Source organism: Natator depressus, chromosome 11 (genome assembly GCF_965152275.1).
Source record: "Natator depressus isolate rNatDep1 chromosome 11, rNatDep2.hap1, whole genome shotgun sequence".
In the NCBI taxonomy this organism is placed as follows: domain Eukaryota; kingdom Metazoa; phylum Chordata; order Testudines; family Cheloniidae; genus Natator; species Natator depressus.
In genome coordinates, this window is record NC_134244.1 from 8,202,599 (window position 1) to 8,218,415 (window position 15,817).

The following is a 15,817-nucleotide window of genomic DNA, read 5'->3' on the forward strand; positions in this document are numbered from 1 at the left end:
CTTTTAAGTGACACATTAATCCCAGGAATTTCACATAAATTTAGTTATTGCATCAACATTGTAGTATGTTTCTAATAGATAGGATATGACCCCTGCAAAGATGGTGATTTCTCAAAGCTCTTAAAAAAAAAAAAAGAGAGAGAGAATTTATTAAGGAGTTACAGTAATACTGAAAGATATGTACGTGAAACAATTATTTAAAAAATTACCAGTATACCAATGAAATGTACATAGGAAGAGTGCCTTCGTTTACAAAACTTAAATCATACAAACTACTAATATAGCCATTATTCTTTTTAGCTATTTCCTGCCAAATGAAATTTCATATGAAATAAATTAGTTCTCTGTAGAAAACATACATTTCAATAAATGTACCATAATTATTTTAATATGATTTCATTGTACTAAAAGTGTATAAATATTCTGATTTTATTTCTTTTTCATTTAGGTTGAAGATTGTAAAAATTTCTTTTAAGTGCAAACAGTTTTTTATTCAACTTAGGAAAGACTTGGTGAGTACTCATCTTAAAATTTGGTGGTCTGAAAAATAACAGCAATGAAATTTCCCCATAAAGAAAAGCCTGCATTATCCTTAACCTGTAATAAAACATTCAGTTCTACCAGCTTTCTACATAATTCAGTAATTATCTGAAGAGCAATTAGTCTATTTCTGGTTGTAATTTGTTTTGATTGAGTTGTCTTAAATATTAGAAGATTTTTAATTCTATATACGTAGACTGGCTAAAATCAGCTGCTCTTAAATCAGTAAGAAAATAAAACATGGTCTTAGTTTTAATTTTGGTTTGAGCAGAAATCAAGTTAAATTGAAGTTAAACATAATGCTTGATATTTATTTGAAGGTTTTTGAGTTTGAAAGTAAACTTTTAGTTAAATATGCTGTTTTTTATTTATATTTGTCTGACTTTATTGACATAGACTGGCTTTGTCCCATTTAAATGGAAAATTGATGACGATATCTTATATAATTCCAGGCAGCATAATATATAAATAGTGCTACTTTTAGAGACTTCTAACTTTTTTGAAATATGTCCGAAAAGTTATTCAAGTTTTCTATAAAGAATAAGTATTTTGCGGATTATGGTTATTTGACATCTGTAATGCAATGCCATAGGACTGCGTGATACTGAACTCTGTGAGTAATGACCTCGCCATGCCTCAAAGAGTTTACTGTCTGAACTGATAAGACAGGTCACTGAGGAAGAGAACAGGCATAGGAAATGGAAATACATAGTTCTTCTTTAAGTGATGGTCCCTATTGTATTCCACTGCACATATGCCATGCACCCAGAGCTAGAGCTTTTCAAAGTAGTATTGCTTGGTGGTCCGCACATACGTCCTTGTATTGCCTTGTGGTTTCTTCAGTTCCTTCTCACCGCTGGATGTTCTGAGTCAGAGCGTCTGCTTACCTCTTGTTCTTAGTGATGCATTTTCAAAATATTTTACAAAAACAGTTCTTATTTTCGTTCATAGTTAGGATTTTATTGTTTTTCGTTGTACTTTGATAATTCCTAGCAGTTTTTATAAATAAGGACCTTGGATGCCGCTCTGGTGGCTTTTCCCATCAAACAAATCCCTCTTTCACCCCCACTTCCTGCCAAGATCCTGGGTCTGGGTACTGGATTATGCCAGACACCGGGATTCAAAGTCTGTGCTTCCTGCCCTTGCTCATTTTCCTTCAGTGACAAACATCAATGCTGTTCGTACTGTTTGGAGAAAGTCCACATTGCCTCCAGGTGCAGTATCTGCACCTCCTTTCCCTGTACATGGGAAGGCCAATCTCTCTGCCTCAAGAAACACCTCATGGACGTAACTGTGGTCCTGAAGTCAGATCCTGGCCATAGAACCCCCCCCCATACATTGGCCTGAGCAATCCAGGTGTGGTACCACGGAGCCTCTGTCCTGCTGCTACCAAAGCTACAGACCCTGTGTCGGGGCCTAGCCATGAGTCATGGAAGCATGCGTATAAGCATGGCAGTAAGTCTTCATCTAAATCCAAGAAGGACACTGTGTCATCCATGACACTCCATCATCCACGGAGGAGCTACACGCTCCAAGGCGCACAAGAGTGATAAGAGGCCACACCGCTCACCAGATCCCCTGATGCTGTATCCCTCCTGCCTCAGCTCTGCCAGCGCCCCGTGAATTGCTGGTCCTGAGACCACACCTCTTTTACCAGTTCCGGTCCCGTCAATAAACAGGGTACCATAGATTCTAGGGAAAAATCGGAAGCACTCCTAGCCTCACAAACTGTTAGCCTTGAAAGGAGTGTGGTCTCCACATGTTCTGGTGCACTCACCTCTGCAGAGGGCTCCATCTCTTGCATTACATTTACCTCCTGCTGGCCATACCTTTCTAATGCATCCTGTTCTGACGGCTCCGTCAGCACCGCCATTCACGCAAGACTCCGAGGACCAGGATGTTTGGCACAGTCTCCCGCTTCTATTCTGGAAACTCAACTACCTGAGGGTTCCGATGGCTCCATGACAGTTTCCCCCTTTGCCATACCCAAGAAGCTGGTATCTGGCTCTTTGGGCACAAGTACAACAACAGCAGGATCAACTGAGTTGGCCACATTGGAGCTCGTGGCCCAAATATTGGCCTTAGGAACAATCTCATTCAGCTTGGGAGAACTTCCCTGTTTCACCATCCAACCCTTCATCCAACAGATATTCGGAAATGGGTTTAGACGGTGCACCAATCAGCCCAGCTCCGATGGTTCCAGTGGATCCAGAGAGATTCCCTTTGTGGTCTTCAGATACAGCTGTCTCATTGACACCTTCTTCCCTGCTAGCTAGCTGTTGTCAGTTTCAAAAACTCCTATGTAGAATAGCCAATGCTCTTGAGATGCCACTGGAAGAGGTGCAGGATAGTCCATGCCAGTTACTAGACATTCTGCACGTATCGGCATTGATAAGGGTGGTCTCACCAATCAGTGATGTCATTATTCAGCTGGTACGCACCATGTAGCATACCCTGGCCACGACTGCACCGACCCCAAAGGAGGCTGAGAAAAGGTACTATGCCCCTGCCGCCCCTGCAAATGTCAGAATTTTTATTGTCGCGCCCTCCACCTAACTCTTTGGTAATAGAAGCTGTGTCAGAGCAGACCAAACACCCATGCTCCACCCCAGCAGACAGGGAGGGTAAAAGACTCAACCTCATGGGTTGAACGGTCTTCTCCTTGGCAGGACTACAATTCTGGATCTCTAATTACTTGATACTGATGGCCGAGCATGACATGGATGGAGGAATTTGCAGATAAGCTATCTCAGCAAGATCGTACTCTATTCCAAGAGATTTTACAGGGATGCAAGTTGGTTGACAGGTCCATACTTCAGGCTGCAGTTGATTCAGCAGACACATCCTTGTATGTACTGGCGACTGGAATTGTCGTGAGGAGGGAATCCTGGTTACACTCCTCAGGTTTCCCTAGAGAGGTGCAAAACACAGTCAAGGACCTTCCCTTTGACGAATCACACCTCTTCAACCAGAAAACTGATGATTCCTTACACGCCGTAAAAGACTCTAGAGCCATCTTATTATCCTTGGGCTTATATACACCAGCACCAAAAAGAAAATTTTATTGTCCACCACCAGCCCAATACTATAAAACTCCTCCCTTCTACCACTAACAGGCCTACAAACCTCCTCTGTAGCGCCCTAAGGCACATAGAGCCCATCCACCTGTTCCAGCAATGCAGACTTCTGCACAACACACTCAGTCATCGTGAAAATGATGTTTCTGAGTGCACCTAGAGAGCCATCAGCCACTCCATACACGAACACTCCTACCCTCCACGCCTTTTGTGGGTGGTCTCAAACTCTTTCTACCAGCTTGGAGAGCTAGAACAATGGACAAGTGGGTCTTGGACATCGTTCAACACTACTACCCCATAGAGTTTATGACTGCGCCTCTTCGTCTCCCACCCTGACCCCCTGCCCTAGAGATCCCTTTCATTGACAGTATTCTTACCCTAGAGGTGGACTCCCTCCTACAGAGAGGAGCAGTGGAGTCCATACCTGCAGCCTTTCGGGGCGCAGGGTTCTATTCCAACTATTTCCTGGTACCCAAGAAGAAAGGGGATGTGGACCGATCTTGTATCTCCAACACCTCACCCGCACAGTTTGCAAGCGAAAATTCTGTATGGTCATGCTTGCAACCGTCATTCCCTCACTAGAAAAAGGCATGTGGTTTACGGCTCTCAACATGCAAGACACCTACGTCCGTATCAACATACATCAGGCCCACAGAAGGCTCCTGAGGTTCAAAGCAGGGCATCAATACTTCCAATACAGGATTCTCCCATTTGGACACACCACTGCCCAACAAATTTTTACAAAGGTTTTCTCTGGGGGTAGCGGCTCATCTACAACATCAGGGAATCCTTTCTTTTCCATACCTGGACGACTGACTGCTGGCAGCACAGTCCAAAGAGGAAGCGCAAGCATTGACATCCCAGCTTCTTCTCTGCTCCTCACTAGGAGTTAACAGCAACATGGAAAAATCAACTTTGCACTCTGCTTGGTCCCTGGAATTTATAGGAGTGTGCATCAATGCGATCTCCGCACGAGCATATCTGCCACGGCAGATTCCAGAGCCTAATGGACCAAATAGCCCTGATAACCTCCAGCCCTTCGGTCTCAGCCAGGACCTGCCTCTCCATCCTAGGGCACATGGTGGCGTGCTTATACGTTACACCCTTTGCCCGCCTGCACCTTTCACTGTCTACAGGTATGGCTGCAAAGAGTCTCTTCTCCTATGCACCAATCCATGGACACCATACTCAACATTCCACCGGAGGTCATCTTTTCTCTTCAGTGTGTTGGACAGACCTGAAATAAGTCTGCTCCTAGATGCCCTTCCTTCTGTCCTTGTTGACTGAGACAGTCATAATGGACGCATCACTTTCAGGCTGGGGCGCTCATATTGAAGATCACATGACAAATCACCTGGGCCACGCAAGAGGACAGGATGCACATCAAGATTCTCAAACTTCAAGTAGTACGCAAAGCATGCCATATGTTCTTACAGCTACCTGCTATTGTCACGTCCTCATCATATCAGACAGCACCACCACAGTATACTACATACACAACGGGATGTGAGGTCGCCAGCGCTGTTTATGGAAGTGATTCGCCTCTGGGAATGGTGCATCGAACATCATATCCTTTTGTCAGCAGCCTACCTGCTTGGCATGCAGAATGTGAATTAGAGACCTCTTTGCATCTCACACCAAGAGCAAATGCACCCAATATTACTCCAGGAGAGGACTCAGTGCCCGCTCACTGGGCGACACTCTGGTTGTCGATTGGTCACACTGGACAAACTACACCTTCCCCCACCACCACTCCTATCCTGTGTCCTCCACAAACTCTGGTGGGAGAGAGCGACAGCCATTCTGATCACTCCATTCTGGCCTCACTAATTCTGGTTCCCTCCTCTTCTCCGCATGTCAAAATAACCTCCACTCCCACTCCAGACATTACCAGAACTGCTGACACAACACAACAGCAGACTCAGGCATCCAGATCCATGGATGCTACACCTGACAGCACGGTGTTTGGATGGACACCACTGTTAGCATGAGAATGCTGACTGGCAGTGCAAGACATCCTCTCCAGTAGCCAAAAGGACAGCACGAGGCGATCCTATCAGGCCAAATGGATACGCTTCACCTGGTTTCAGAGTAACAGCCGTGTTAGTCTGTATTCGCAAAAAGAAAAGGAGTACTTGTGGCACCTTAGAGACTAACCAATTTATTTGAGCATAAGCTTTCGTGAGCTACAGCTCACTGCTGGGTCGAACAGCAAGGTCTTACCCCTGAATCTGTGGGCATCTCATATCTCCTCCACGTGAACGTCTTAGGACTTGCTCCCAGCTCTATCAGAGTGGATGCAGCCACCATTAGTGCCTTCCATCCTTCTATGGAAGGTCAGTTGATTTTTACCCGTTCTTGGCCTCCTGCACTCTCTGTCCTCTCTGGAAAGATCACTTTCCTTGTTGCCATTACCTCATCAAGGATGGTTGGTGAGCTGGGAGCCATGATGGCAAAAAACCCCTTTCACCATGTTCCATAAGGACAGGATCTCACTACAACTGCATCCCAAGTTTCAGCCAAAGGTCGTTTCACAATTCCACCTCAACTAACCCATACACCCACCTACCTTCTTTCCAAAGCTACACACCTCGAACGAGGAATGGCGGCTTCATTCCCTCAGTGTGCATAGGGTCCTGGCCTTTTATCTACAAAGGACAAAGCCGATCTGGAACTCTCCCAAACAATTTGTTACCATGCTGGAGAGAATTAAAGGACAGGCCATTTCCACCCAGAGAATCTGTAAGTGGGTCTCAGGGTGCATTATGCGCTGCTATCACTTGTCGGGGCTCTCCTCACCAGATGGGATATGAGCCCATTCCACAAGAGTGCAAGCATCAACAACAGCTGCGTTACACAACGTGCCCCTTGTGGACATACGTAAGGCGGCCACATGGAGTTCAGAACGCACCTTTTCCCCTCTCTGTGCTCTGGTACATGATTCTGCGACGTATACCTCATTTGGCACAGCAGTCCTCCATTCTACGGTTCAGTCATCTTCCTTGCACCCTCTGCCTTTCATGGTACTGCTTGTCAGTCACCCTCTTTGGAATACAATAGAGACCGTCACTTGAAGAGGAGGAGGAGGTTGGTTACTTGTCATGAGGTTCTTCGAGATGTGTGGTCCCGATCTGTATTTCAGTCCCACCCTCCTTTCCCTCTGCTGTGGCTATGTAGGTCTGCAGTGGAGAAGGAAATGGAGACATGGCCGGGCCGCCCCGCCCCGCCCTTTATCACCTCGGGTGAAACTCCAAGGCAATACAAGGGCTCGTGTATGGACCGCCGAGCAATACTGCTTTGAAAAGCTCTGTCTCCAGGTGCATGGCACATGCACATAACCCTTTGTGGAATACAGATAGGGACCACACATCTTGAAGAACCTCCAGTTAGATCCCGGTATGTAACCTTGTATTAATACCAAGAATAAAATAATACAATTAACACATCAGGTTAGCTCTGTCTTTATATGGTTCTTGCTTATTCTTTAAAGGAAATCAGTGGGCCACTGAATACAGAATAACTAAGTAGATTGAGAAGGTGGATTTTGGGGAGGTGTATGTAATGTACATTACTAAGGAAGATATTCCAAGTATAGGATACAACATGGGAGGTGCTTGTTAGAGAAGGAAAATAGGGCTGTCGGGATAGAGAGGGAATAGGTGTATTGTACGATATTGACATGAGAGTTGTTGGTGACCAGTGATATAGCTGTAGCCAGGAACAGAGCTGTGCAGAATTTTAGAAGTGAGGCTGAAGAATTTGAAATTGGTGCAGAAGGAGCAGTCAGGCTAGAAGAAGAGACTTATAAAGAGGGTGATGTGGTCAGACTGGCAAGAAAGGTTTGACAGCTGCATTTTGGAGCATGGTGTGTATCACTAAGGCCAAGAAGTAGTCCAGGAAGGAGACTATTAAGGCAAAGGCAGATGTTTTGGTGGTAGGCATTGACAAGAAGGGATGGATTTTGGATGTTGTGTGGAAATAGCAGGAATAGGCATAAAAGCGCAATTAAGGATGATAACACTCAGCAGTGTGATTTATCACGTATGTTAAATAATATTTATGGAAAAGAAGGCAGTTTTTAAACAGTACGCTGACCTGTAATACCCCAAAGGTCAGATTTTGGCTCCAGGTGTGTGTGTAGGTAACTTCCACTGAAGTTTGCAGGAGTGAAATAGCTGAATCTGAGATTAGAATTTGGCTTTAAACCTTCTTAATGACTAGGATAGCCATATCTCAATTAATTTAAGCTAACAACTTGGAGGTTTGTAATTGGTCTGATTATCTCTAATGTCTGAATTCTACCATTCACAAGTGAAATGAGATCAGATTCCATGGGGATGCATTTTTCACAGAATTTTATGGAGTCTTACCTCATACAGCACATATTGACCTTCATGTGACTTTGCAAGAAATCATATGGCTAAAACCCCATGCAATGCTTTAAAAATTTTTACATGTAAATACATCTGAAAATAGTTTTAAAATAAATCTGCCAAAAGGTGTAAAGAGTCACTTTTGTGTATGAATAATAAGTGTTTTTCTGGTTTCAAAATTTTGCATAAACCAAGAAAAAATATATATATATAGTCCTATATTGAAAACTCTCATAAAAGCAAATTCTGTTTATCTGAAACACTTTATTATCCAAATGTTTTGGAAGTCCCTTGAGCTGTTCAGATAATCCAGGTTTACCTGCAGTGCTGAACAGTTTGAGGTTTTGATGTAATTATCAGTCACACAAGCCTCTGTCTTACTGTACCTGTTGTGACCTCAAAGTTATTTGAAATGTATGTAATAGCAACAGAATAGACTCTTACCATTTTCACCAGAGAACCCATACCCTTTAAATGAGCTCTGAGGAATTAAGTTGAAGACTAAGGTTTTTCATCTACCTGTGAAGTGAGTTAGTGATCACAGGTAAAATTTCTGAAAGTGCCTTAAGTACTTGAAAGCCCAAGTCCGATTGATTGGTAAATTTTAAGTCTCTCTTAAATGAGAATTAGGTTTGTTAGTCACTTTGATGCTTTTGAAAATGTTACCCCATATGATTATGCCAGCCTTTTAGACTGTGTAATTTGTTTTCATGAAATATTTTAAGAAAAGAAATTTAAACATTTCAGCTTTGGAGGGTAAGAATTTAAAGAACCACTTTGTAGTCCATTTTATTTTATTTGCATTTTTCACACACAATTGAGGTTTTGACTTTTGGTAAACAGTATTGAAAAACTCTATTATTTAGATACTAATTATTATTATGTATTTGAAATGCCTCCTGCTCACCCGATCTACATTACTGTGTACGTTTTTCTTTAAATAATTACATCATGTGATTGTAAAGGGTGGTTAGTTTGAAAGCACTGCAGGGGGAGACCCTTCTTGTTCACAGAAAAGAAACTGCATGTTGTGACAGGGTCGGGCCAGATGGCTATAGGAGAGTAATAGAAGGCAGATATATTAGCCCCAGGCTAAGTAGGTCCCTTTTCCCTGGGTAAGGTAATGGAGGGTTTCAGAACAATCAGGAACCTTCTGGAGACAATTAAGACAGGCTGATTAGAACACCTGCAGCCAATCAAGAAGCTGCTAGAATCAATTAAGGCAGGCTAATCAGGGCACCTGGGTTTTAAAAAGGAGCTCACTTCAGTTTGTGGTGTGCGTGTGAGGAGCTGGGAGCAAGAGGCACTAGGAGCTGAGAGTGAGAACGCGGACTGTTGGAGGACTGAGGTGTACAAGCATTGTCAGACCACCAGGAGGAAGGTCCTATGGTGAGGATAAAGGTGTTGGGAGGAGGCCATGGGGAAGTAGCCCAGGGAGTTGTAGCTGTCGCATAGCTGTTCCAGGAGGCACTCTAGACAGCTGCATTCCACATGGCCCTGGGCTGGAACCTGGAGTAGAGGGCGGGCCTGGGTTCCTCTCAAATCCTCGTCAGACACAGGAGGAGTCAACCTGGACTGTGAATTCAGAAAAACAGTCAAGCTGAGGGCTGCGGTGAAGCTCCAAGGCAAGCAAATCCTCCAATAAGCGCAAGACCCACCAAGGTAGAGCAGGAACTTTGTCACAGTGTGTAGCAGCAATACATACATCCCGTATTTGCCCTACCACTTAACAAACTAAAGGTCTGGGCCCAAACAATTAAACGTAGAAAATGTTCTAAATTTGGGACACAGTGAATTATTACTTCTCTAGAAAATAGTTGAGAGAAATACTGTTATGCCAAGGCTTCAGGAAAAAGATCTTGCAAACCCTTAAATTTCTCTTATTGTGATTTTTTTTTTTGAGTGAATGTTTTTGATTAGTATTTACTGGATCCCAGCAGGATAATGAGATTGGCACAAATATAACTTCCTTATCTTTTTTATATTTTCCAAACTTCCATATACAAGGAAGGTATCTTGCTACTTATAGCAGAATGTACTAAATGCTAAAGAATTTCTTCAATTTCTCACACAAGTCACCTTATCTATATCAACAAATTATCCTCATCCTTTTATGCTCTGCTTAGCAGTTGCACACAAACAGCAAGGACTTCATTTTCATTCCTTGGAGATCTCAGACATGAATAGCCAAATAAATGGCAAACTCATATTTAACTCTTTTAAATGTCATCTAATTAAAACTAATGTTTAGTCAAACCTAGAAATGGTGTTGACTACCCAAACTACCAAAAATCTTATTCAAACTATTATTCCTACAATAAATCAGGACTTAGTCTCTGAGTGGACACTTATTTATTTGGATTTATAAAAATTTGTCAACCAGTACTCTGGGTGCCTGAAAAAACAACAAAAATGCAAATAATACTGTTTGGCATATTTCTCAGTTATGTTTAAAGGTACAAATAACACAGGAGTTGAGCAGCTGTAATTGAGGCTAAATACGTGGTGCTGTATGATATTAAATTAGTCTTAAAAGTGAAAAAAAGTTATATACATATTTTAAAAATACTTTTAAATATTAAAGGTTTTAATGACAGCAGTCCTCAAAAAGACAAGTACATCATCCGTTAATTATTTAAGAGAGAGATTTATTCTCTAATTTGGCAGTGTCGTGAAGTGTCAGCATAAGTAAAGAATAGTTCACCTGCTTTTAACAGATTATGGGTTTTAAGTCTACATGGTGCTGGCAAAGCCCACTAAAGGAGTGTTCGTAAAATGTTCTAATTTGCCGTACTCTAACTGCCCCATGTAGATCCTGCTGATGCACTCTAAAAGTTATCTAGTTCTCTTTTACACGGCGCCGGTCTACACTGGAAGTGCTACATGGGCACAGCTGCAACGATGCAGCTGTGCTGCTGTAGCGTATCTGGTGAAGTCACTCTGTGATGTCAGGAGAGCAGTCTCCCATCGGTATAATTACTGCACCTCTGAGAGAGGTGGAAGCTATGTTGTTGGCAGAGTGTCTCCCGCCGACATAGCGCTGGTGTAGAAAGCGCTTAAGTCGCTATAACTTGTGTCGCTCGCGGAGTGTCTTTTTCACACCAGTGAGCGATGCAAATTAGATCAACTTAAGAAAACCTGGATTTGTGCTGGAAATGGCCCACCTTGATTATCATACACATTGTAAGGAGAGTGATCACTTTAGATAAGCTATTACCAACAGGAGAGTGGGTTTGTTTAGGGGGAGAGAAAACCTGGATTTGTGCTAGAAATTGCCCACCTTGATTATCATACACATTGTAAGGAGAGCGATCACTTTACATAAGCTATTACCAGCAGGAGAGTGGGGTGGGGGGAGAGAAAACCTTTTGGAGTGATAAACGCCCATTTTTTCATGATTTGTGTGTATAAAAACAAACATCTTCTGTATTTTCCACAGTATGCATCCGATGAAGTGAGCTGTAGCTCACGAAAGCTTATGCTCAGATAAATTGGTTAGTCTCTGAGGTGCCACAAGTACTCCTTTTCTTTTTGCGAATACAGACTAACACAGCTGTTACTCTGAAAGCAGTAGTGTAGACCTGACTATAATCCTATGGTACCTTTTAGAATGCCCCAGCAGGATTTACACAGGGCAGTTAGAGCACAGCATGTTAGTGTGCTGTATAAATCACTCCCCTCTGGAGCGCTTTGCCATGCTATGTAGACAAGCCCTTTATCTGTATTTAAATAATTAATTGAAATGAAGTTGTGATGACTGAGCAGGGAATGCGTTTTCTCTGTTAAAACTCCAATCGTTACAAATTCGACTTCAGATTTTTCAAGATCGTGTCAAAGTATACTTTGACTTGTGCATAGCATGTTCATGGATGAAATTGGTTGTCATGAACCCTACAAAGTCTGTCCACTTATGCAGTTAGTTCATACTATGGAACGGTTTCTTTCCTCTAGCTTCTTTTGAAAATGTTTACACTTGCAGCTCTTGGGCCCAATTGTGTAAGCTCTCCACATGTGGGACTTCAGTGAGTACTACATACTGTTGGGCCCCTTGATTGTTCTGTCCCATACACTAATTTCCCTCTCATGATGAAACTGTTCCAGTATTCCAAGAAGGGTAAAGGAGGGATGAGTCTCAGTTGCTTGGAGGGGGAACTAGCCAGCAAGCGTCTTCGAAGGAGGATGCTGCAGCTAGTAAACAAAAGCAGGTGAAATGTACTAAACGCAGCCTTCTGCTTGAGAGCCAAGTTAACATTGGTTGTATCTTGTTAACTACCATGGCTAGTAACAAACGCCCTCAATTGCCAGCTTTTCCAGCATCTGCTACCCTTGCTCTGCTCTTCCTACTAGTAAGCACGATAAAGGTATTAATTACACAGAGTTGAATATCTGTGGTGTTTAGATGTTTGAAAATAAAGTCCTGTTGAAGCTTGTTAGTACCTTGCCTGGTTGATACAATAATATCTCAGCTGTCCTTGAGTTTATCAACAATGGCTGTACCGTCTTCCCATCATTTAACTCTCATGTGTGCATGCTTGCCAGCTTGCTTCCTCTCCACCTCTAAACCATTAGGGCTAAGGCTTACTCTCCTATCATAGACTCATAGAAGATTAGGGTTGGAAGAGACCCAGGAGGTCATCTAGTCCAATCCCCTGCTCAAAACAGGACCAAAACCAACTAAATCATCCCAGCCAGGGCTTTGTCAAGCCGGGCCTTAAAAACCTCTAAGGATGGAGATTCCCCCACCTCCCTAAGTAACCCATTCCAGTGCTTCACCACCCTCCTAGTGAAATAGTGTTTCCTAATATCCAAACTAGACTTCCCCCACTGCAACTTGAGACCTTTGCTCCTTGTTCTGTCATCTGCCGCCACTGAGAACAGCCTAGCTCCATCCTCTTTGGAACCCCCCTTCAGGTAGTTGAAGGCTGCTATCAAATCCCCCCTCACGTTTCTCTTCTGCAGACTATTTTCTCTTCCTCACTCTTGTTGGAGTCTTGGAACAGGGAGGCAAGGTTTTTGGGATTTCTTTCCTCCGTCACAGCACCCGAGCATAATAGCTGGGAGCTGGTCTATCGGTAGCAACATCTTCTCCCCAGCTGAGAATTCCTTCAGGCTCACTGGACACCTGGGGAGACCCTGTTGCTGAACTGAGAGCAGGATCATTAAAGAGAAAAAAACTTAAAACACACTGTTGGACTTATTCATAGAAGGCTTTAAAATGTGTAAACTTGGGGTGGTTAGAGTGGCACTTCAAACATACTTTGAAATAGAATGCGTTGTACTGGTTTGGAAAATGTAAGTGTTATCAATGAACAATAATAATCTTAAATACATTTCCTAAACATGGTAAGGAAGCAGCATAATTTTTCTGAATTCAAATTATGCTTTTCTTTTTTAGCATGAATCTAGAGAAATGTTACTGGGATTCAATATGGTGAATTACCGAGCATGTAAGAATTTGTGGAAAGCTTGTGTTGAGCATCATACATTCTTCCGATTGGACAGACCACTGCCACCTCAGAAGAACTTTTTTGCACATTATTTTACTTTGGGTTCAAAGTTCCGGTACTGGTAAGTAATTGTTGGCTGCAATAAAGGGTGATATCATTCTGGGGTGTGAAGTTAGGACAAGAAGTAATGGGCTTTATCTGCAGAAAAGGAGATTTAGGTTACATATTAGGAAAAACTTTCTAATTATAAGGGTAGTTAAGCTCTGGAGTAGGTTTCCAAAGGAGGTTATGGAATCCCCATCATTGGAAGTTTTTAAAAACAGGTTAGACAAACACCTGTCAGGGATGATCTAGGTTTACTTGGTTGTGCCACAGCACAGGGGGCTGAACTGGGTGATTTCTCAAGGTCCCTTTGAGCCCTCATTTCTACATTTCTGGCTAGGCCTGTTACTCAATGAGGGGGTAAAACAATAACTGAAAATGTGGAAATGACAGAAGTGTTTAATGACTTTTTTGTTTCACTTTTCATCAAAAAGATTAGTAGCGATTCAATGTCAACCATAGTGAATGCCAGTGAAAATAAGGTAGGATCACAGGCTAAAACAGGGAAAGAACAAGTTTAAAATTACTTAGATAAGTTAGATGTCTTCAAGTCACCAGGGCCTGATGAATAATCCTAGAATACTCAAGAAGCTGACAGAAGAAATATCTGAGCCATTAGCAATCATCTTTGAAAAGTAATGAAAGACTGGAGAGATTCCTGAGGACTGGAAAAGGGCAAATATAATGCCCATCTATAAAAAAGGAAATAAGGACAATCTGGGGAATTAGACGAGTCAGCTTAACTTCAGTACCTGGAAAGATAATGGAGCAAGTAATTAAGCAATCAGTTTCAAACACCTAGAAGATAATAAGGTGATAATTAACGGTCAGCATGGATTTGTCAAGAACAAATTCTGTCAAACCAACCTAATAGCTTTCTTTGACAGGGAAACAAGCCTTGTGAATAGTGGGGAAGTGGTAGATGTGGTATATCTTGACTTTAATAAGGCTTTGATACTTCATGAAGGCATGACCTTCTCATAAACAAACTAGGAAAATACAACCTAGATGGAGCTACTATAAGGTGGGTGCATACCTGGTTGGAAAACCATTCCCAGAGAGTAATTATCAATGGTTCACAGTCAAACAGGAAGGGCATATCAAGTGGGGTCCCACAGGGATCAGTTCTGGGTCGGGGTCTGTTCAATATCTTCAGTGATTTAAATAATGGCATAGAGAGTACACTTATAGAGTTTGCAGATGATACCAAGATGGGAGGGGTTGCAAGTGCTTTGGAGGATAGCATTAAAATTCAAAATGATCTGGACAAACTAGAGAAATGGTCTGAAGTAAATAGGATGAAATTAAATAAGGACAAATGCAGAGTCAGTTGCATACATACAAAATGGGAAATGACTGCCTGGGAGGGAGTATTTCAGAAAGGGATCTAGGGATCAGAGTGGATTACAAGCTAAATACAAGTCAACAGTGTAACACTGTTGCAAGAAAAAAAAAAATCTGGGATGTATAAGCAGGAATTTTGTAATAAGACACGATAAGTTATTCTTCCACTCTACTCCGTGCTGATTAGGCCTCAGCTGGAGTATTGTGTCCAGTTCTGAGCACCACATTTCAGGAAAGATATGGACAAATTGGAGAAGGTCCAGAGAAGAGCAACAAAAATAATGAAAGGTCTAGAAAACATGATCTATGAGGGAAGATTGAAAAAATTGGGTTCATTTAGTCTGGAGAAGAGAAGACTGAGAGGGGACATAACAGTTTTCAAGTACATAAAAGGTTGTTACAAGGAGGAGGGAGAAAAACATTTCGCATTTGCTTCTGAGGATAGGACAAGAAGCAATGGACTTAAACTGCAACAGGGGTGGTTTAGGTTGGACATTAGGAAAAACTTCCGAACTGTCAGGGTGGTTAAGCACTGGAATAAATTGCCTAAGGAGGTTGTGGAATTCCCATAACTGGAGACTTTTAAGAGCAGGTTAGACAAACGCCTGTCAGGAATGGTCTAGATAATATTTAGTCCTGCCATGAGTGCAGGGGACTGGACTAGATGATCTCTCAAGGTCCTTCCAGTTCTATAATTCTGTGATTCTGTATAGGAGGAGATGGCAGGAGAGGGAGGGAATACAACACAATTAATAAAAATAGGCTATTATTGGTAGGCGCTATTAAATTTGTCATAATTGAAGTAACTTTTGGCACCCACAATTGATATTTTTCTCAGATTCACTTTGCACATATGCATAATTCTGGTAGATAGTTTGAGACTTTTTAGATTACATCTATATTTAGTATTTTCACCATCAAAAGGAAATGAAAA

The 15,817-nt window shown here is 42.3% G+C and overlaps 1 protein-coding gene across 2 annotated transcripts in view; it reads left to right on the forward strand.

The window, feature by feature from the left end:
• Positions 1 to 15,817, forward strand: part of PTPN4 (protein tyrosine phosphatase non-receptor type 4) — a 245,977-nt gene that overhangs the window by 138,430 nt on the left and 91,730 nt on the right. For both annotated transcript variants that reach the window (XM_074967065.1, XM_074967064.1), the window contains exons 11-12: positions 449 to 512; positions 13,386 to 13,558. In XM_074967065.1, the coding sequence (XP_074823166.1) occupies positions 449 to 512; positions 13,386 to 13,558 (237 nt within the window). The remainder of the gene's footprint in view (positions 1 to 448; positions 513 to 13,385; positions 13,559 to 15,817) is intronic.